Source organism: Pan paniscus, chromosome 2 (genome assembly GCF_029289425.2).
Source record: "Pan paniscus chromosome 2, NHGRI_mPanPan1-v2.0_pri, whole genome shotgun sequence".
Lineage (NCBI taxonomy): Eukaryota > Metazoa > Chordata > Mammalia > Primates > Hominidae > Pan > Pan paniscus.
This window is the reverse complement of record NC_085926.1, coordinates 57611589-57627254: the sequence shown is the minus strand read 5'-3', so window position 1 is coordinate 57627254 and position 15666 is coordinate 57611589. Positions and strand designations below refer to the sequence as shown.

Below are 15666 nucleotides of genomic sequence, written 5' to 3'. Positions count from 1 at the left end.
ACAGCACTTCTCATCCTCCATTCTTTTATAGCCAAAAATAATTTCCTGTCTTTCTTTTAGGTACGGATTCCCACATGTCATGACAAGCCTGGGACAACTCAAATAGTGCAGTTAACTCAGCAGGTAGTGTGGTACTATGGTAGAATGATCCAGCACATATATAGTCTCTTTAACAGAATTTTTAAACTAGCAAATGCAGAGTTTCTTGAGTTTATTACATATTTCTGAATATTACTGAAATGTCCCATTAAATAATTTTTAATGAATTGGTAATATATTTTCTAATGTTTCTTAGGGTCTTTTTTCTTGTTATTTCTCCAGTAGAGACTGGAGAACTCAGAATTTATATTTTAATTGTGAGGAAAAGGGGAAAGTGAATTTTTTTCAATAAGCTTTGATTCTGGCAGAACCTCTTAGGAGAGTGACCAGCAGACTTCTGATTTTAGGAAACTCAGTTAAAAGGATTCTGTAGTTACAATTGCCCTTTATTTTTCCAAAAGCACCATCTGTTCATGGGTGGGGTTGAAGTTTTCATTTGAAATGTTTTAACTGGTGTACATTTTTTTGTTGTACTTTGTTCTTTGAATTGAATAAAAAACAGATAGCAGTAGGAAAACTAGTATTTCTGTTACATATCAACCAGTATTAATGGGAGTATTTCATACAGTTGCAAATTAATCTGATTTACTATTGGATTAATTTTTTCTTAAACAAGGACAGGGTCTCCCTCTGTCACCCAGGCTGGAGTACGGTGGCACGATCGTAGTTCGTGCAGCCTCCAATTCCTGGGCTGAAGTGATTCTCCCACCTCAGCCTCCTAAGTAGCTAGGACTACAGTGCATGCCACCATGCCTGGCTGATTTTTAATATTTTTTGTAGGGATGGGATTTCACTCTGTTACCCAGGCTGGTCTCGAACTCCTGGCATCAAGTGATCTTCCTTCCTGGATTCCCAAAGTGCTAGGATTACAGGCATGAGCTTGGGATTAATTCTTTTTTTTTTTTTTGAGATAGAGTCTCACTCTGTCACCTAGGCTGCAGTGCAGTGGTGCGATCTCGGCTCACTGCAAGCTTCACCTCCCGGGTTCACGCCATTCTCCTGCCTCAGCCTCCCGAGTAGCTGGGACTACAGGCGCCTGCCCCCATGCCTGGCTAATTTTTTGTATTTTTAGTAGAGATGGGGTTTCACCGTGTTAGCCAGGATGGTCTTGATATCCTGACCTTGTGATCTGCCCGCCTTGTCCTACCAAAGTGCTGGGATTACAGGCATGAGCTATCATGCCTGGCCGGGATTAATTCTTTATCCATGATATCTGCATTATTTTTTATTTTCTGCTATATTAGGGAATATTGGTAAGACCCATTCCCTCTCTGGCTGTTCCTAAAGGAAGAGAATCTTAAAAGTTAGACAGGGCAGCATGGCTTATTGATCATGAGATAGATATATTTTAAAATTTTCCATAAATTTTGGTGATACCTTCTCTTCTTTTTCTTTTCTATCGCTCAGGTGGACATAAATATATCTGTTATTTTACCTACTGTTCATGAGGTGGATATTTTCAGGTAAAGAATAAAAAATTTTGTTAACTGACTTTCTTTTGCTTTGTGGTGGTGGTGTTAATTTATTTAAAAAATGAATATTATATAGGATGTGGAAAAAATTGGAAGAAAATAGTTATGTTTTACATGTTATAAATCAATGGTTCATCCCTGAGTACATGTTATAAGCTTTGACAATTAGGGAAATTTAAATATAGAATATGTATTATATGTAAAAATATTTTTGTTTGGTTTAGTGTGAGAATTATATTGTAATGATGTTAGAAAACATGCTTTTTTAAAAAAGATGCATTTTATTTGGGAGTGAAATGTCATGATGTTTGTGTTCTATTTTAAAATACTTCAGTAAGAAAAAATAGATGACGTGAAAAATGGCAAATATTAATCATTAAATCTGAGTGATATGTACATGATGTTTCTCACACTGTTGTTTTTATTTTTCTGTATGTTTGAAAAATGTCAACATGGAAAATGAAAAAACAAAAAAGAGATACTGTTAGCACTTAGAAAAGAAATAGAGGAAAAATAAAAAGTAATGTTTGTGCCTTTACCCAGAGCAGCTAAATCTTTGGATTGGTACCCAAGTTCTAGTTCCCCAGGTAGTTCTGATGTATAGGCCAGCTTGAAAAACCACTGCTATAAATGAGCAGTTACGAAATGCTCAAAAAGTCATGAAAGACTTAAAATGGATTTTTTTGGTGGGATCTTTTTTCTTTTATTTTTGAGACAGAGTCTCACTCTATTGCCTAGGCTGGAGTGCACTGCTGCAGTCTTGGCTCACAGCAGCCTCCACCTCCCAGGTTCAAGCAATTCTCCTGCCTCAGCCACCCAAGTAGCTGGGACTACAGGTGCACACCACCATGTCTGGCTACATTTTTGTATTTTTAGTAGAGATGGGGTTTCACCATGTTGTCCAGGCTGGTCTCGAACTCCTGACCTCAAGTGATCCACCTGCCTTGCCCTCCCAGAGTGCTGGGATTACACAGGTGTGAGCCACTGCGCCTGGCTGACCTTTTTGTTTGTTTTTTATGACTTGTAAACTACATGGAATACTGCTTCAAAAGATTGGTTAGTTTAAAAAAAAAAAGATTGGTTAGTTTTATATGTTGCTCTAGCACAGTACAGTCATCCTATTTCTAGGTATTTATTCAATAAAAATGAAAATGTGTCTACATGAAGACCTGTATGCAAATGTCTATATAGTAGCTTTATTCATAACAGTATAAAACTATACACAACCGAAGTATCCATCAACTGGTAAATGGACAAACAAAATGTAATACATGAATGCACATGGAATACTATTCCGCAGTTAAAAAAAAGAAGGAACAGTTGATACATGCAACAATGTGAAAGACTTCCAAAAGCATTATGCTAAGTGAAAGTTTCCAGATAATTTAAAGATACTGAATGATTCCATTTATATGATGTTCTGGAAAAGATAAAACTATAGGGACAGAAATCAGATCAGTGGTTACCTGGGGCTGGGGGAGGAAATCTACTACATAAGGGCTGCGGGCATTTCGTGAGGTGATGGAACTATTCTAGATCTTTGGTAAGGGTAAATTTTACTGCATATAAATTATAAATGTGACTTTTAAAATAAATTAATTTTCTTAAAAATTACATGTTATGGCATTATTAGGATGAAAAGAGGGAGTGTCCCCAAAATGAATAAATATTACAGGCAAAATATACTAAGAAGAATGTGTACATTTCTCGTTTTGATACTTGACTCATTAAGGAATAATTTGCAGAATTGGCATAAATATAGAGTTCAATTATTGGACATTTTTTCTTTTGAACTTCTGGGTATGAGTCTTACGCTTTATTGTTTGTTACTGATTATCTTAGCTTTTGTGGTAATCTTGCATATCCCATATCTGAAATGGTCAGAATCAGAAGTGTTTTGGATTTTGGACTTTTTTGCATTTGGGGATTTTTGCATATACATAATGAGATATCTTGGGGATGGGCCCAAGTTTAAACACAAGGGTCACTTATGCTTCATATACACCTTATACACATAGCCTGAACGTAATTTTAAAAAATATTTTTAATGATTTTGTGCATGCAACTAAATTTTGATTGCATTTTGACTTTGACTTATCTTGAGGTCATGAGTAGAATTTTCCACTTGTGGCATCTTGTCAATGCTCAAAACCTTTTGGGTTTGGGAACATTTTGTAATGTAGATTTTCACATTAGGGATGCTCAACCCTTAGTTAATTACCCCCATCACTAACACCTTTGATTAGCACATGTCTTGTCTCCTGGATATGAATTACATAATATTGTTTTAAGAGTGGGGCAAGTAAGTTTGTTGTTTTTAAATTCTTGTTTCCCGCCAGATGCAGTGGCTCACGCCTGTAATCCCAGCACTTTGGGAGGCCGAGGCGGGCGGATCATGAGGTCAGGATTTTGAGACCAGCCTGACCAACATGGTGAAACCCTGTCCCTACTAAAAATACAAAAACTAGCTCGGCATGGTGGCGGGCGCCTGTAATCTCAGCTACTCAGGAGGCTGAGGCAGGAGAATTGCTTGAACCCAGGAGATGGAGGTTGCAGTGAGCTGAGATCGTGCCACTGCACTCCAGCCTGGGCAACAGAGTGAGACTCCATCTCAAAAAAAAAAAAAAAAATTCTTGTTTTCCAAGAGATGAGAAAACCAAATTTTGAAAAATAATCTCACACAGTGATAGTATTATATCAAGCATTTAATATCTAATGATTAGATTAATGCTTTATTTGTGACTGTGCTTTTTGTTTCTGTAGAGCTTACATTTGACGTTTATTCGTGTGAATGAAAGTTTACGTATTTATCCAGTTATATTGAAGGTGATAGATTTACACCAAGACTGAGCTTGAAAGCAAAGTAAAGAGACCTAGAAAGGCATTTGAATTTGAGTAGCAGAGATACAGTTGAGTGTAGGCGCTCCTTTCACTAGGTCAAGGTCTATTCCATGGACCACGCCTTTGGTTTCAGCTTTCTTGATCATAGAAATAGTTTCCTCATTCTATTTTTGAGGTGAGATTAGAATTGAAGGGCAGTTTCCTGTTGAAAGAAATAGACATTTTCTTGCCTTAGAGTCAGGGACATTTTACCTGATGATATTTGCTATTTGTTCCTAGTACAATGAGAGACACATCAGTTATCACCTCCTGCCACCTGCTTCTCTCCCCTGTTCCCTATTGTGACTTGAGAAACAAGTTATTTTGGCTTTCTACCGCATTGGCTGAGTAGACAACAGTTATAGCTGTTTCTATGTTTCAGAGATTGAGAAAGCCTGTCACCACATAAAATGTATCTGATGCTATCTGACACATGTTGATTTCCTTTGGGTTTAGGTTTCAGATTATAATAACATACTATATCTTTCTCAAAAGGTTGAAACCACTGTTTATTTCTTAGAAGTGAATTTCTGGCTGGGCACGGTGGCTCACACCTGTAATCCCAGCACTTTGGGAGGCCAAGGCAGGTGGATCACGAGGTCAGGAGATCGAGACCATCCTGGCTAACACGGTGAAACCCCATCTCTACTAAAAATACAAAAAAGAAAAAATTAGCCGGGCATGGTGGCGGGCACCTGTGGTCCCAGCTACTTGGGAGGCTGAGGCAAGAGAATGGTGTGAACCCGGGAGGTGGAGCTTGCAGTGAGCTGAGATCGTGCCACTGCACTCCAGCCTGGGCGACAGAGCGAGACTCCGTCTCAAAAAAAAAAAAAAAAAAAGAGAAGTGAATTTCTAATTATTTTCCCAAGGCATGGCTGTTTTGGTGGTGGGAGCTTAGCATAAAGGCATGATATGCCAGAATGGGAATATAAATGTGGTACTAAAAGAAAAGACCCAGTGATTTCCTTACAGACCTTCATTTCAGTAATCCTATACTGCAGTTAATTTGGTGCACACTACCTTTTTTTTTTTTTTTTTTAGACGGAGTCTTGCTCTGTTGCCCAGGCTGGAGTGCAGTGGTGCGATCTCGGCTCACTGCAACCTCCGCCTCCTGGGTTCAAGCATTTCTCCTGCCTCAGCCTCCCGAGTAGCTGGGACTACAGGCTTGTGCCACTACATCCGGCTAATTTTTTTTATTTTTAGTAGAGACGGGGTTTCACCATTGTTAGCCAGGATGGTCTCGATCTCCTGACCTCACGATCTACCTGCCTCAGCCTCCCAAAGTGCTGAGATTACAGGCGTGAGCTACCGCGCCCGGCCTACTACTAATATTTTTTAGTTCGAGAGAAGTTTCCTTTCCTGAATATTAAAAACTTACCTCCCACCCAAAAAAACAACTTTGATAACATATTATCAGTATAATACAAAGCTTTCAAAGAATGATTTATCTTGTAACTATACTTCCTATCTTCTATGTGTGCCCTTTGCTAATAATATATTAATATACTTGAAAGACAATAATTTGCAACTTGGTGCCTTAAAGGAATCCCACTATTAAAGTCAGTTGGTGAGATGTTTTCATGTAGGCCTTTTTCATTTTTCCTTTGCTTATTTTTACAAACCAACAGAAAAGTAGTAAGTACAATACAGAAGACTTTTTTCCCAAACCATTTGGTAGTAAGCTGGCGACTTGGTGCCCTGTCATCCCTTAATACTTTAGAGTCTATTTCCTACAAACAAGTATACAACGCAACCATCAAAATTGGTAAAATCAACATTGATAAGTTAATATCATCTAATACTAAGACCAGTTCAAATGTTACCAGTTGTTACAATAATGTCTAGTTGAGAATCATCTGTTGCATGTAGCTGTCACATCTCATTAGTCATCTTCAGTCTAGAATAGTTCTTTAGTCTCTGACTTTCATGATCCTGGTATTTTGCAGATTACAGGACAGTTATTTTGCAGAAACTCCTCAGTTTAGGATTGTCTGGTATTTACTCCTGATTAGATTGAGGCTCTGCATCTGTCAGGAGGTGGCACATAAGTTGAGCTTGACTTGTTATTGATGATGTTCAGTTTGATAACTTGATTAATGTGGTATCCTCCAAGCTTCTCCACTGATAAGTTGTTTTTTCTTTTGTAATTAGGTATTTTCGGGGGAGATATTTGAAACTATATATGTTATTTATTGATGTGTAACAAATTATCCCAATACTTAGGCTTAAAAGAACAAACATTATTTCACACAGTTTCTGAGGGCTGGAAATCTGGGAGCTGCTTAGGTGGGTAGTTCTGGCTCAGAGTTTTTTATGTGGTTGCAGTCAAGTTGTTATCTGTGGTTTCAGTCAGTTGGACATAGGAGTCTGGAGAGTCTGCTTCCCTACAAGGCTTACTCGCACAGCTTGGCTGGAGATCGCAGTTCTCTGTGGCTGTTGTTAGGAGGTCTCAGCCCTAGCCTTATGGACTTCTCCATAGGGCTGCCTAATGTTCTCACAACATGGCAGCTAACTTTTCCCAGAGCAAGCTACTGAGAGAAGGCTGAAGCCACAGTGTCCTGTATGACTCAGCCTTCAAAGTTGTACATTGTCATTTCTACCGTATTCTGTTAATTACAATCAAACCAGTAATCCAGTCCGCGCTCAAGAACGGGAGAATTAGGCTCCATGTTTTGAAAGGACTGTCAAAGAATTTGTGGACAGATGTTATTTATTTATTTTTTTATTTTTATTTTTATTTTATTATTTTTGTAGAGAGGGTGTCTTGCTATGTTACCCAGGCCGGTCTTAAACTCTTGCCTCAAGTGATCCTCCCACCTAGGTGTTGGGGTTACAGGAGTGAGCCACCATGCACAGCCTGGACGTATTTTGAATCACCACACTATTTTTATATATCTGTTTGGACTCTCATTTCTTGTTTTATTCAATGGATTCTAATCCATTATTACCTATTTTGATATTCAAATTGTCCCAGTTTAGCCAGTGAGAACTTAGTACAGGGTGGCTTCTATGTTCTTTTGCCATATCTCTGTCATTCTTTGAACACTGTCTTGCTTTCTGGTGTGAGATATTCCGGGTTTATCTTTTTTTTTTTTTTTTGGTAATTAAATAAACTGGTTTGTAATTATCATATCATACAATATTCAACCTTTTAAAGTACAATTCACTAGTTTTTTAATATATTCACAAAGTTGTGCAACCATCACTGCTAATTCCAGAACATTTTCATCACCTCAAAACATAACCCTGTACCTATTAGCAGTTCCCATTCCCTCTTCTTCCCAGCCCCTTGCCATTACTAACTTACTTTCTGTCTCTATGGACTTGCCTGTTTTGGACATTACATTTAACTAGAATCATACAAAATGTGACCTTTTGTGTCTGTCTTCCTTCACCCAGAATAATGTTTATAAGGTTCATCTGTGCAGTATCATGAATCAGTACAGATGCTCCTAGACTTACAAGGGGGTTATGTCCTGTTAAACCCATTGTAAGTTTGCAAATTGTAAGTTGAAAGTGCGTTTTTGATATTTTCAGTTTACAATGGGCTTATCTGGAGGTAAGTCTGTCATATGTTGAGGAGCATACTGAATGCGTACTGCTTTTGCAACATCATAAAGTTAAAAGTTGTAAGTTGAACCATTGTAACATGGGGACTGTCTGTACTTCATTTTTTTAATGGTTGAATAATATTCCATGTGGATGGGCCAGGTGCGGTGGCTCACGCCTGTAATCCAAGCACTTTGGGAGGCCAAGGTGGTCAGATCATCTGAGATCGGGAGTTCGAGACCAGTCTGACTGGCATGGAGAAACCCCATCTCTACTAAAAATACAAAACTAGCCGGGTGTGGTGGCACATGCCTGTAATCCCAGCTACTCTGGATGCTGAGGCAGGAGAATCGCTTGAATCTGGGAGGCGGAGGTTGTGGTGAGCCAAGATCGCCCCATTGCACTCCAGTCTGGGCAACAAGAGCAAAACTCCATCTCAAAAAAAAAAAAAAAAAAAATTCCATGTGGATATACTACATTTTGTCTATCCATTCACCTTTTGATGCAGGTTTGGATGGTTTACACTTTTGGTTATTATCAATAATGCTACTGTCCACATTTGTGTATACATCTTTGTGTGGACATGTTTTCCATTCTCTTGGGTTCCAGATCATCTTGTATTTTCTCTTCCCAAGCCCTAGAACCAGCCATTTCTCTAAAAAGCCTTGGTTCTTTTTAGCAGAGAATAAGATTTAGAAGACAAAATCTGGGCATTTGGTGTGCTTATTGATATTGAGATATCATTGCTTTTAGACCCTCTCAAGTGGACAAAGCTAGGATGTGTGTGTGTGTATGTATATGTGTGTGTGTGTATGTAAATGCATGTATATATACACACTCATATATATTAAATTATTTTTTATTAACTGATTTAATCAATACCTCTGTTAGCAATCAATGCTGCATCTCTGCTACAACTTTTTTTTTTTAGGTTTTTTGTTTATTTCAAAAGGTTTTTGGGGAATAGGTGGTGTTTGGTTGCATGAATAAGTTCTTTAGTGATGATTTCTGAGATTTTGATATACCCATCACACGAGGAATGTACACTGTACCCAATATGTAGTCTTTTTATCCCTCACCCCCTCCCTCCCTTTCCCCACTGAGTTCCCAAAGTTCACTGTATCATTCTTATGTCTTTGCATCCTCATAGCTTAGCTCCCACTTATGAGTGAGAACATATGATGTTTGGTTTTCCATTCCTAAGATACTTTAGAATAATGGTCTCCAGTTCCATCTAGGGTGCTCTGAATGCCTTTATTTCATTCCTTTTTATGGCTGAGTAGTATTCCATGGTGTGTGTGTGTGTGTGTGTGTGTGTGTGTGTATGTATATATATATACACACAGAGTCAGAGCCCAAAAAGGGGAAGATGGCACCCACTTGGAGACGTGGTCTAGTGGGATAGAGTAACCTGAATGAGACAGGAGGGTATCCATGGGGTGGGGGTGGAGGGTCAATCCAACAAGGAGAATCAGAGAGTGAGCAGGGTAAGGAGGGTATCCATGCAGAAGGGAAGCCAGGTGTAGAATGTCAGGGCCCAGGGGGGATGAGAAAAGTATTAGCATGGGGGACAAATATATATATACATACATACAACTATATATATATATATATATATTTTTTTTTTTTCACTCATTGATTGATGGACATTTGGGCTTGTTCCATATTTTTGCAATTGTGCATCGTGCTGCTATAAACGTGCATGTGCAAGAATCTTTTTTTTTTTTTTTATGACTTCCTTTCCTCTGGGTAGATACCCAGTAGTGGGATTGCTGGATCAAATGGTAGATCTACTTTTAGTTCTTTAAGGAATCTCCATACGGTTTTCCATAGTGGTTGTACTAGTTTACATTTCTACCAACAGTGTAAAAGTATTCCCTTTTCACCACATCCACACCAACATTTATTATTTTTTGATTTTTTGATTATGGCTATTCTTGCAGGAGTGAGGTACTAGTGCATTTTGGGTTTGATTTGCATTTCCCTGATAATTAGTGATGTTAAGCATTTTTTTAATGTTTGTTGGCAATTTGTATATCTTCTTTTGAGAATTGTCTATTCATGTCCTTAGCCCACTTTTTGATGGGATTGTTTATTTTGTTCTTGCTGATTTAAGTTCCTTATAGATTCTGGATATTTGTCCTTTGTTTGGATGTATAGATTGTGAAGATTTTCTCCTATTCTGTGAGTTGTCTGTTTACTCTGCTGATTATTTCTTTTGCTGTACAGAAGCAAAATAAGTCCCATCTATTTATCTTTGTTTTGTTGCATTTGCTTTTGGGTTCTTGGTCATGAAGTCTTTGCCTAGGTTTATGCCTGGATGGGTTTTTTCCAATGTTATCTTCTAGAAATTTTATGATTTCAGGTCTTAGATTTAAGTCTTTGATTAATCTTGGGTTTGTTTTTGTAAAGGATGAGAGATGAGGATCCAGTTTCATTCTTCTACATGTGGCTTGCCAATTATCTCAGCACCATTTGTTAAATAGGGTGTCTTTTCCCCACTTTATGTTTTTGTTTGCTTTGTTGAAGATCAGTTGACTGTAAGCATTTGGCTTTATCTCTGGGTTCTCTGTTCTGTTCCATTGGTCTATATGCCTATTTTTATACCAGTACCATGCTGTTTTGATGACTATGGCTTTACAGTGTAGTTTGAAGGCAGATAATGTATTGCTTCCAGATTTGTTCTTTTTGCTTAGTCTTACTTTAGCTATGCAGGCTCTTTTTTGGTTCCATATGAATTTTAGGATTGTTTTTTCTAGTTCTGTGAAGAATGATGGGAACAAGCAGTGTAAGGAGGGCATTGATGGGAATTGCGTTGAATTTGTAGATTGCTTTTGGCAGTATGGTCATTTTCACAATATTGACTCTACCCATCCATGAGCATAGGATGTGTTTCCATTTGTTTGTGTCGTCTGTGATTTTTTTCAGCAGTGTTTTGTCATTTTCCTTGTAGAGATCTTTCACCTCCTTGAGTAAGTATATTCCTTAGTATTTTATTTTATGTATTGCAGCTATTGTAAAAGGGGTTGATTTGATTCTCAGCTTGGTTGCTGTTGGTGTATAGGAGAGCTACTGATTTGTGTACATTAATTTTGTATTCGGAAACTTTGCTGAATTCATTTACCAGTTCTAGGAGGTTTTTGGATGAGTTTTTAGGGTTTTCTAGGTATATGATGTCATCAGCAAACAGTGACAGTTTAAATTCCTCATTACCAATTTGCATGCTCTTTATTTCTTTCTCTTCTCTGATTGCTCTGGGTAGGACTCTGCTGCAACTTTGTCCCCCAAGCTAATACTTTTCTCATCCCCACTGGGCCCTGACATTCTACACCTGGCTTCCCTTCTGCATGGATATCCTCCTTACCCTGCTCACTCTCTGATTCTTCTTGTTGGATTGACCCCCCACCCCCACCCCCATGGATACCCTCCTGTCTCATTCAGGTTACTCTGTCCCACTAGACCACATCTCCAGGTGGGTGCCATCTTCCCCTTTTTGGGCTCTGACTCTCAACACCAGGTCAAGCCTCACATGAGTGCTCTCCTTACCCTGCTTGTGTGCTTACCCTACTCCAGGGTACTTCTCCATGGAGATACCCTCATTTCTCTGCTCTGACACCTTATGCCAGGTGGTCCCACATTGTGACAACCTCCTCAACTCATTCTGTCTTTGATGCTACTCATCAGGCTACCTGTCTGTGCTTCCTGGGCTCTGTGAACTGAAACCAAATAATCCCCACACATGTATACATTGCTCACCACATTTGGGCTCCAGCAGTTCCACAGTAGGCCACTATCTGCATGTAGATGTCCACCTTACCTTACATAAGCTCTGACACGCCTCCCTGGTCAATACGGCTCTCTTTCCCTCATGTCAGAGATACCTACCATGTTCTGCTTTAGGACTGAGTTGTTTAGGAAGGGAAGAGGAAGAGCTCCTTTGCCTTACCCATGAGCTGTTCTTTTGTTGTTGTTTGTTTCTTTTGTGGCACTTATCTTGTTTTTAAATAGTTAAAATTAACTCCCCTAATTTCCATCTCATAATTTGTTGCATATTTTTGCACTTAATTGTTGTTTGATTTTTCTTTTCTTTTTATTTGCATGTGTGTCTTTTCAACTGAGTGGATTGGTTGTGATTTTCATAAATAGATAAGATTTTCCCCCCTAATCTACTAGGAAAAATTTTTACCAAGCCAGGAGGAAATTCCTAAATAAGTGAAAGTTACCAAGTGTCTTAGGCCTGGTAACATACTAGCAGAGTTATGTCCCAACAGGCCTCCACCCAATTCCAGGGCTGCTGTAAAAATACTCAGCACTTCTGTAGAGGGAGTATCTGCCCAGGAGTTTCGCTCTTGTTCAGCATTAGCACTCCCCCTTGTGATTTGTCATCATTCTTTAATGTCAGAAGTATTGGGTTTTAAGTTAAGTATATCCAATAAGTGCCCTTGGAAAAGTAATTTTTCTTATTTCCTTAAAAATATTTAGGATTGAAATTCAAAGTATCAAAGCAATATTGATAAAATAGATCTATCATATGGTACAACAATTTGAGAATTATATGCTTTTATTGTCAGTTATTCTGTGTGTCAATATATTACATTTAATTTTGTAAAAATTAGGATGACTCAAATTGATAGATATTTTTATGTGGATAAAAGGGACTTATGTCTCTATACATCACCATATTCTAAATGAATTTGTGTATCAGATCAAGATACAAATAGCAGGAAGAATTTATATCAATGTGGAGTTTTTAGAAAGATTATGTAGGAATTTTAAAAACAGGATTGGCTACATTAAAAAATATTTCTACTGTGCATCACCTTTCAGGTGTTTCTGCCCAGTTTTCCTTCATAGTCAGATGCTCTGGGAGCTGGTGCTGTTGGGGGAGCCCCTTGTGGTTATGGCGCCATCACCATCGGAATCATCAGAGACTGTATTGGCACTTGTTAAGTGAGTCTATTTGGTTACTATTTCTGGGTTTTTTTTTTTTGGATGCTGCAGTACTTAACCTGTTGGTGATATTTGCAGCACTTCCCACCTGTCGTATTTTTCCCCACCCATTATTGCATTGATCCATGCAAAAACCCCTATCAGAAGGTAATGCTTATTATAGCACCATTTTATGGATGAGAAAATTGATTCAGGCTCCCTGAGGGCTGGAACCATGCCTTTGTTGTTCTGAGTGGCAGGCACATTGATTCATTACATGAAGTTGTTCCTTGATAAATATTACTTGTGTGAATGATCAGTGTAGAGTCAAAGGCACATAGCTAGTGAACAGTAGAGCCAGAATTTCACCGCATCTTCTGCCCCAAACCCAGTGTGTTCTTTCAGTATGCCATTTCGCATTACATATATCTGTCTTTCTAATTCTGTGAAATGAGTTTACCATTTATTAAAATAAACAAAGTATCCCTTTGTGTGTATACCGTTTGTATAGATGTTTTCTAGTTATAGATTAGGACCTTTAATTTCTGTGTCCTTTATTTTACATGTTCTTCCTGCTCCACAGCTGTATTTCTCCATTAAAGTACTTCAGTGATTTCCGACCTTATTTCACTATTCATGATAGTGAATTCAAAGAATATACTACCCGTACCCAAGCTCCGTAAGTAAACAAAATAACTTCTATTGACCAGGTATTACCTTTATAACCAAAATTGTGTAGAATTATTTTTGGTAATAAAAGCTTATAGGCAGAATGATCTTATAAAAGGAAAGTTTGAGGAGCTGCTGGAAATAATTTTAGATTTTAAGAGTTAGTACCTTATTTGAGCGATTTTATGTATTTTTATTTATTTATTTATTTTTGAGACAGAGGTTTGCTTTGTTGCCCAGGCTGGAGTGCAGTGGCATGATCTCGGCTCACTGCAACCTCTGCCTCCTGGGTTCAAGAGAGTCTCCTGCCTCAGCCTCCTGAGTAGCTGGGATTACAGGCATGCGTCACCACGCCCGGCTAATTTTTGTATTTTTAGTAGAGACAGGGTTTCACCATGTTGATCAGGCTGATCTCGAATTCCTGACCTTGTGATCTGCCTGCCTCAGCCTCACAAAGTGCTGGGATTACAGGTGTGAGCCACCATACCCGGCCCACGTGATTTTATTTATTAATGGAAGCTATATTGTCATTAATAGCCACTGGGTTGTACTTTCAGTTGTACTTCTTTATGAAAAATCTTTTCAATCTGTAAAAAGAAAAAATAATCTTACCCTTTCCTTTTTAGCTCTTGCTCTATCGCTCACCTTCTTTTTACAGCTAGATTTCTAAAGCAACAACAAAAATCTGCATGTACTATCTCCACTTCCTGATTTTCTGGTTGCTTCTAGTCAACTGCGGATTGACTTCTTCATATTCATTGAATTTGTTCTTGCCAAATCATCAAGACCCTTCTCACTGTTTCACCCAGTGGGCATATCATTGCCCTGTTTTTCCTTTTCTTTCTGTCTTTCCCCCTCCCCTCCCCTCCCCACCCCTCCCCTCCCTTCCCCTCCTCTCCCCTCCTCTCCCCTCCCCTCCCCTCCCCTCCCCTCCCCTCCCCTCCCCTCCCCTCCCTTCCCTGTTGCCCAGGCTGGTCTGCCACCTCTTCTTTCTTGTAACATTTACACTTTTAACCTTAAAAATATTTTAATCACCAGCTGGTCTTGATGGCCCATGCCTGTAATCCCAGCACTTTGGTAGGCCGAGGCGGGCAGATCACTTAAGTCCAGGAGTTAGAGACCAGCCTGGGCAACGTGGCAAAACCCTGTCTCCACAAAAAAAATACAAAAATTAGCTGGATGTGGTGGCATGCATCTGTAGTCCCAGCTACTCATGAGGCTGAGGTGGGAGGATGGCTTGAGCCTAGGAGGCAGAGGTTGCAGTGAACTCAGATCGTGCCACTGGACTCCAGCCCTGGGGAACAGAGTGAGACCCTGTCTCAAAAAAATTTTTTTTGTAAATCTCTAATACTGTTCTCTCCTGGGCTGTCTTGTGGTGCATCCCAATCTTCTTTGCAGACTTCTTTTCTCTACGAATCCCTTAAATGTTGGTGTTCGCTAGGTATTGTGTTCTGAGTTCTGATTTCAGACTGATAGTTGGTTTTTTTTTTTTGAGACGGAGTCTGGCACTGTCATCCAGGAGGGAGTGCAATGGCGCCATCTTGGTTTACTGCAACCTCCGCCTCCCGGGTTCACGAGATTCTCCTGCTTTAGCCTCCCAAGTAGCTGGGATTACAGGTGCACACTATCACACCCAGCTAATTTTTTGTATTTTTAGTAGAGACAGGGTTTCACTATATTGGCCAGACTGGTCTTGAACTCCTGACCTCGTGATCTGCCACCTTGGCTTCCCAAAAGTGTTGGGATTACAGGCGTGAGCCACCACGCCTGGCCCAGACTGATAATTATTTCTGTACAGTTTTTTTTTTTTTTTTTTTTGAGACAGAGTCTCGCTCTGTTGCCTAGGCTGGAGTGCAGTGGCATGACCTCAGCTCACTGCAAACTTCACCTCCTGGGTTCAAGTGATTCTCCTACCTCAGCCTCCCAAGTAGCTGGGATTACAGGCATGCACCACCACACCCAGCTAATTTTTGTATTTTTAGTGGAGATGGGGTTTCATCATGTTGGCCAGACTGGCTCGAACTCCTGACCTCAAGTGATCCACCCGCCTCAGCCTCCCAAAGTGCTG

At 39.3% G+C, this 15666-nt stretch overlaps 1 protein-coding gene across 4 annotated transcripts in view; it reads left to right on the top strand.

Annotated features, from left to right (window-relative positions):
• Window positions 1-15666, top strand: part of DENND6A (DENN domain containing 6A) — a 72120-nt gene that overhangs the window by 38361 nt on the left and 18093 nt on the right. For all 4 annotated transcript variants that reach the window (XM_034956715.3, XM_008964048.5, XM_003811635.7 and 1 more), the window contains 4 exons: window positions 61-123; window positions 1507-1562; window positions 12828-12950; window positions 13513-13608. In XM_034956715.3, the coding sequence (XP_034812606.1) occupies window positions 61-123; window positions 1507-1562; window positions 12828-12950; window positions 13513-13608 (338 nt within the window). The remainder of the gene's footprint in view (window positions 1-60; window positions 124-1506; window positions 1563-12827; window positions 12951-13512; window positions 13609-15666) is intronic.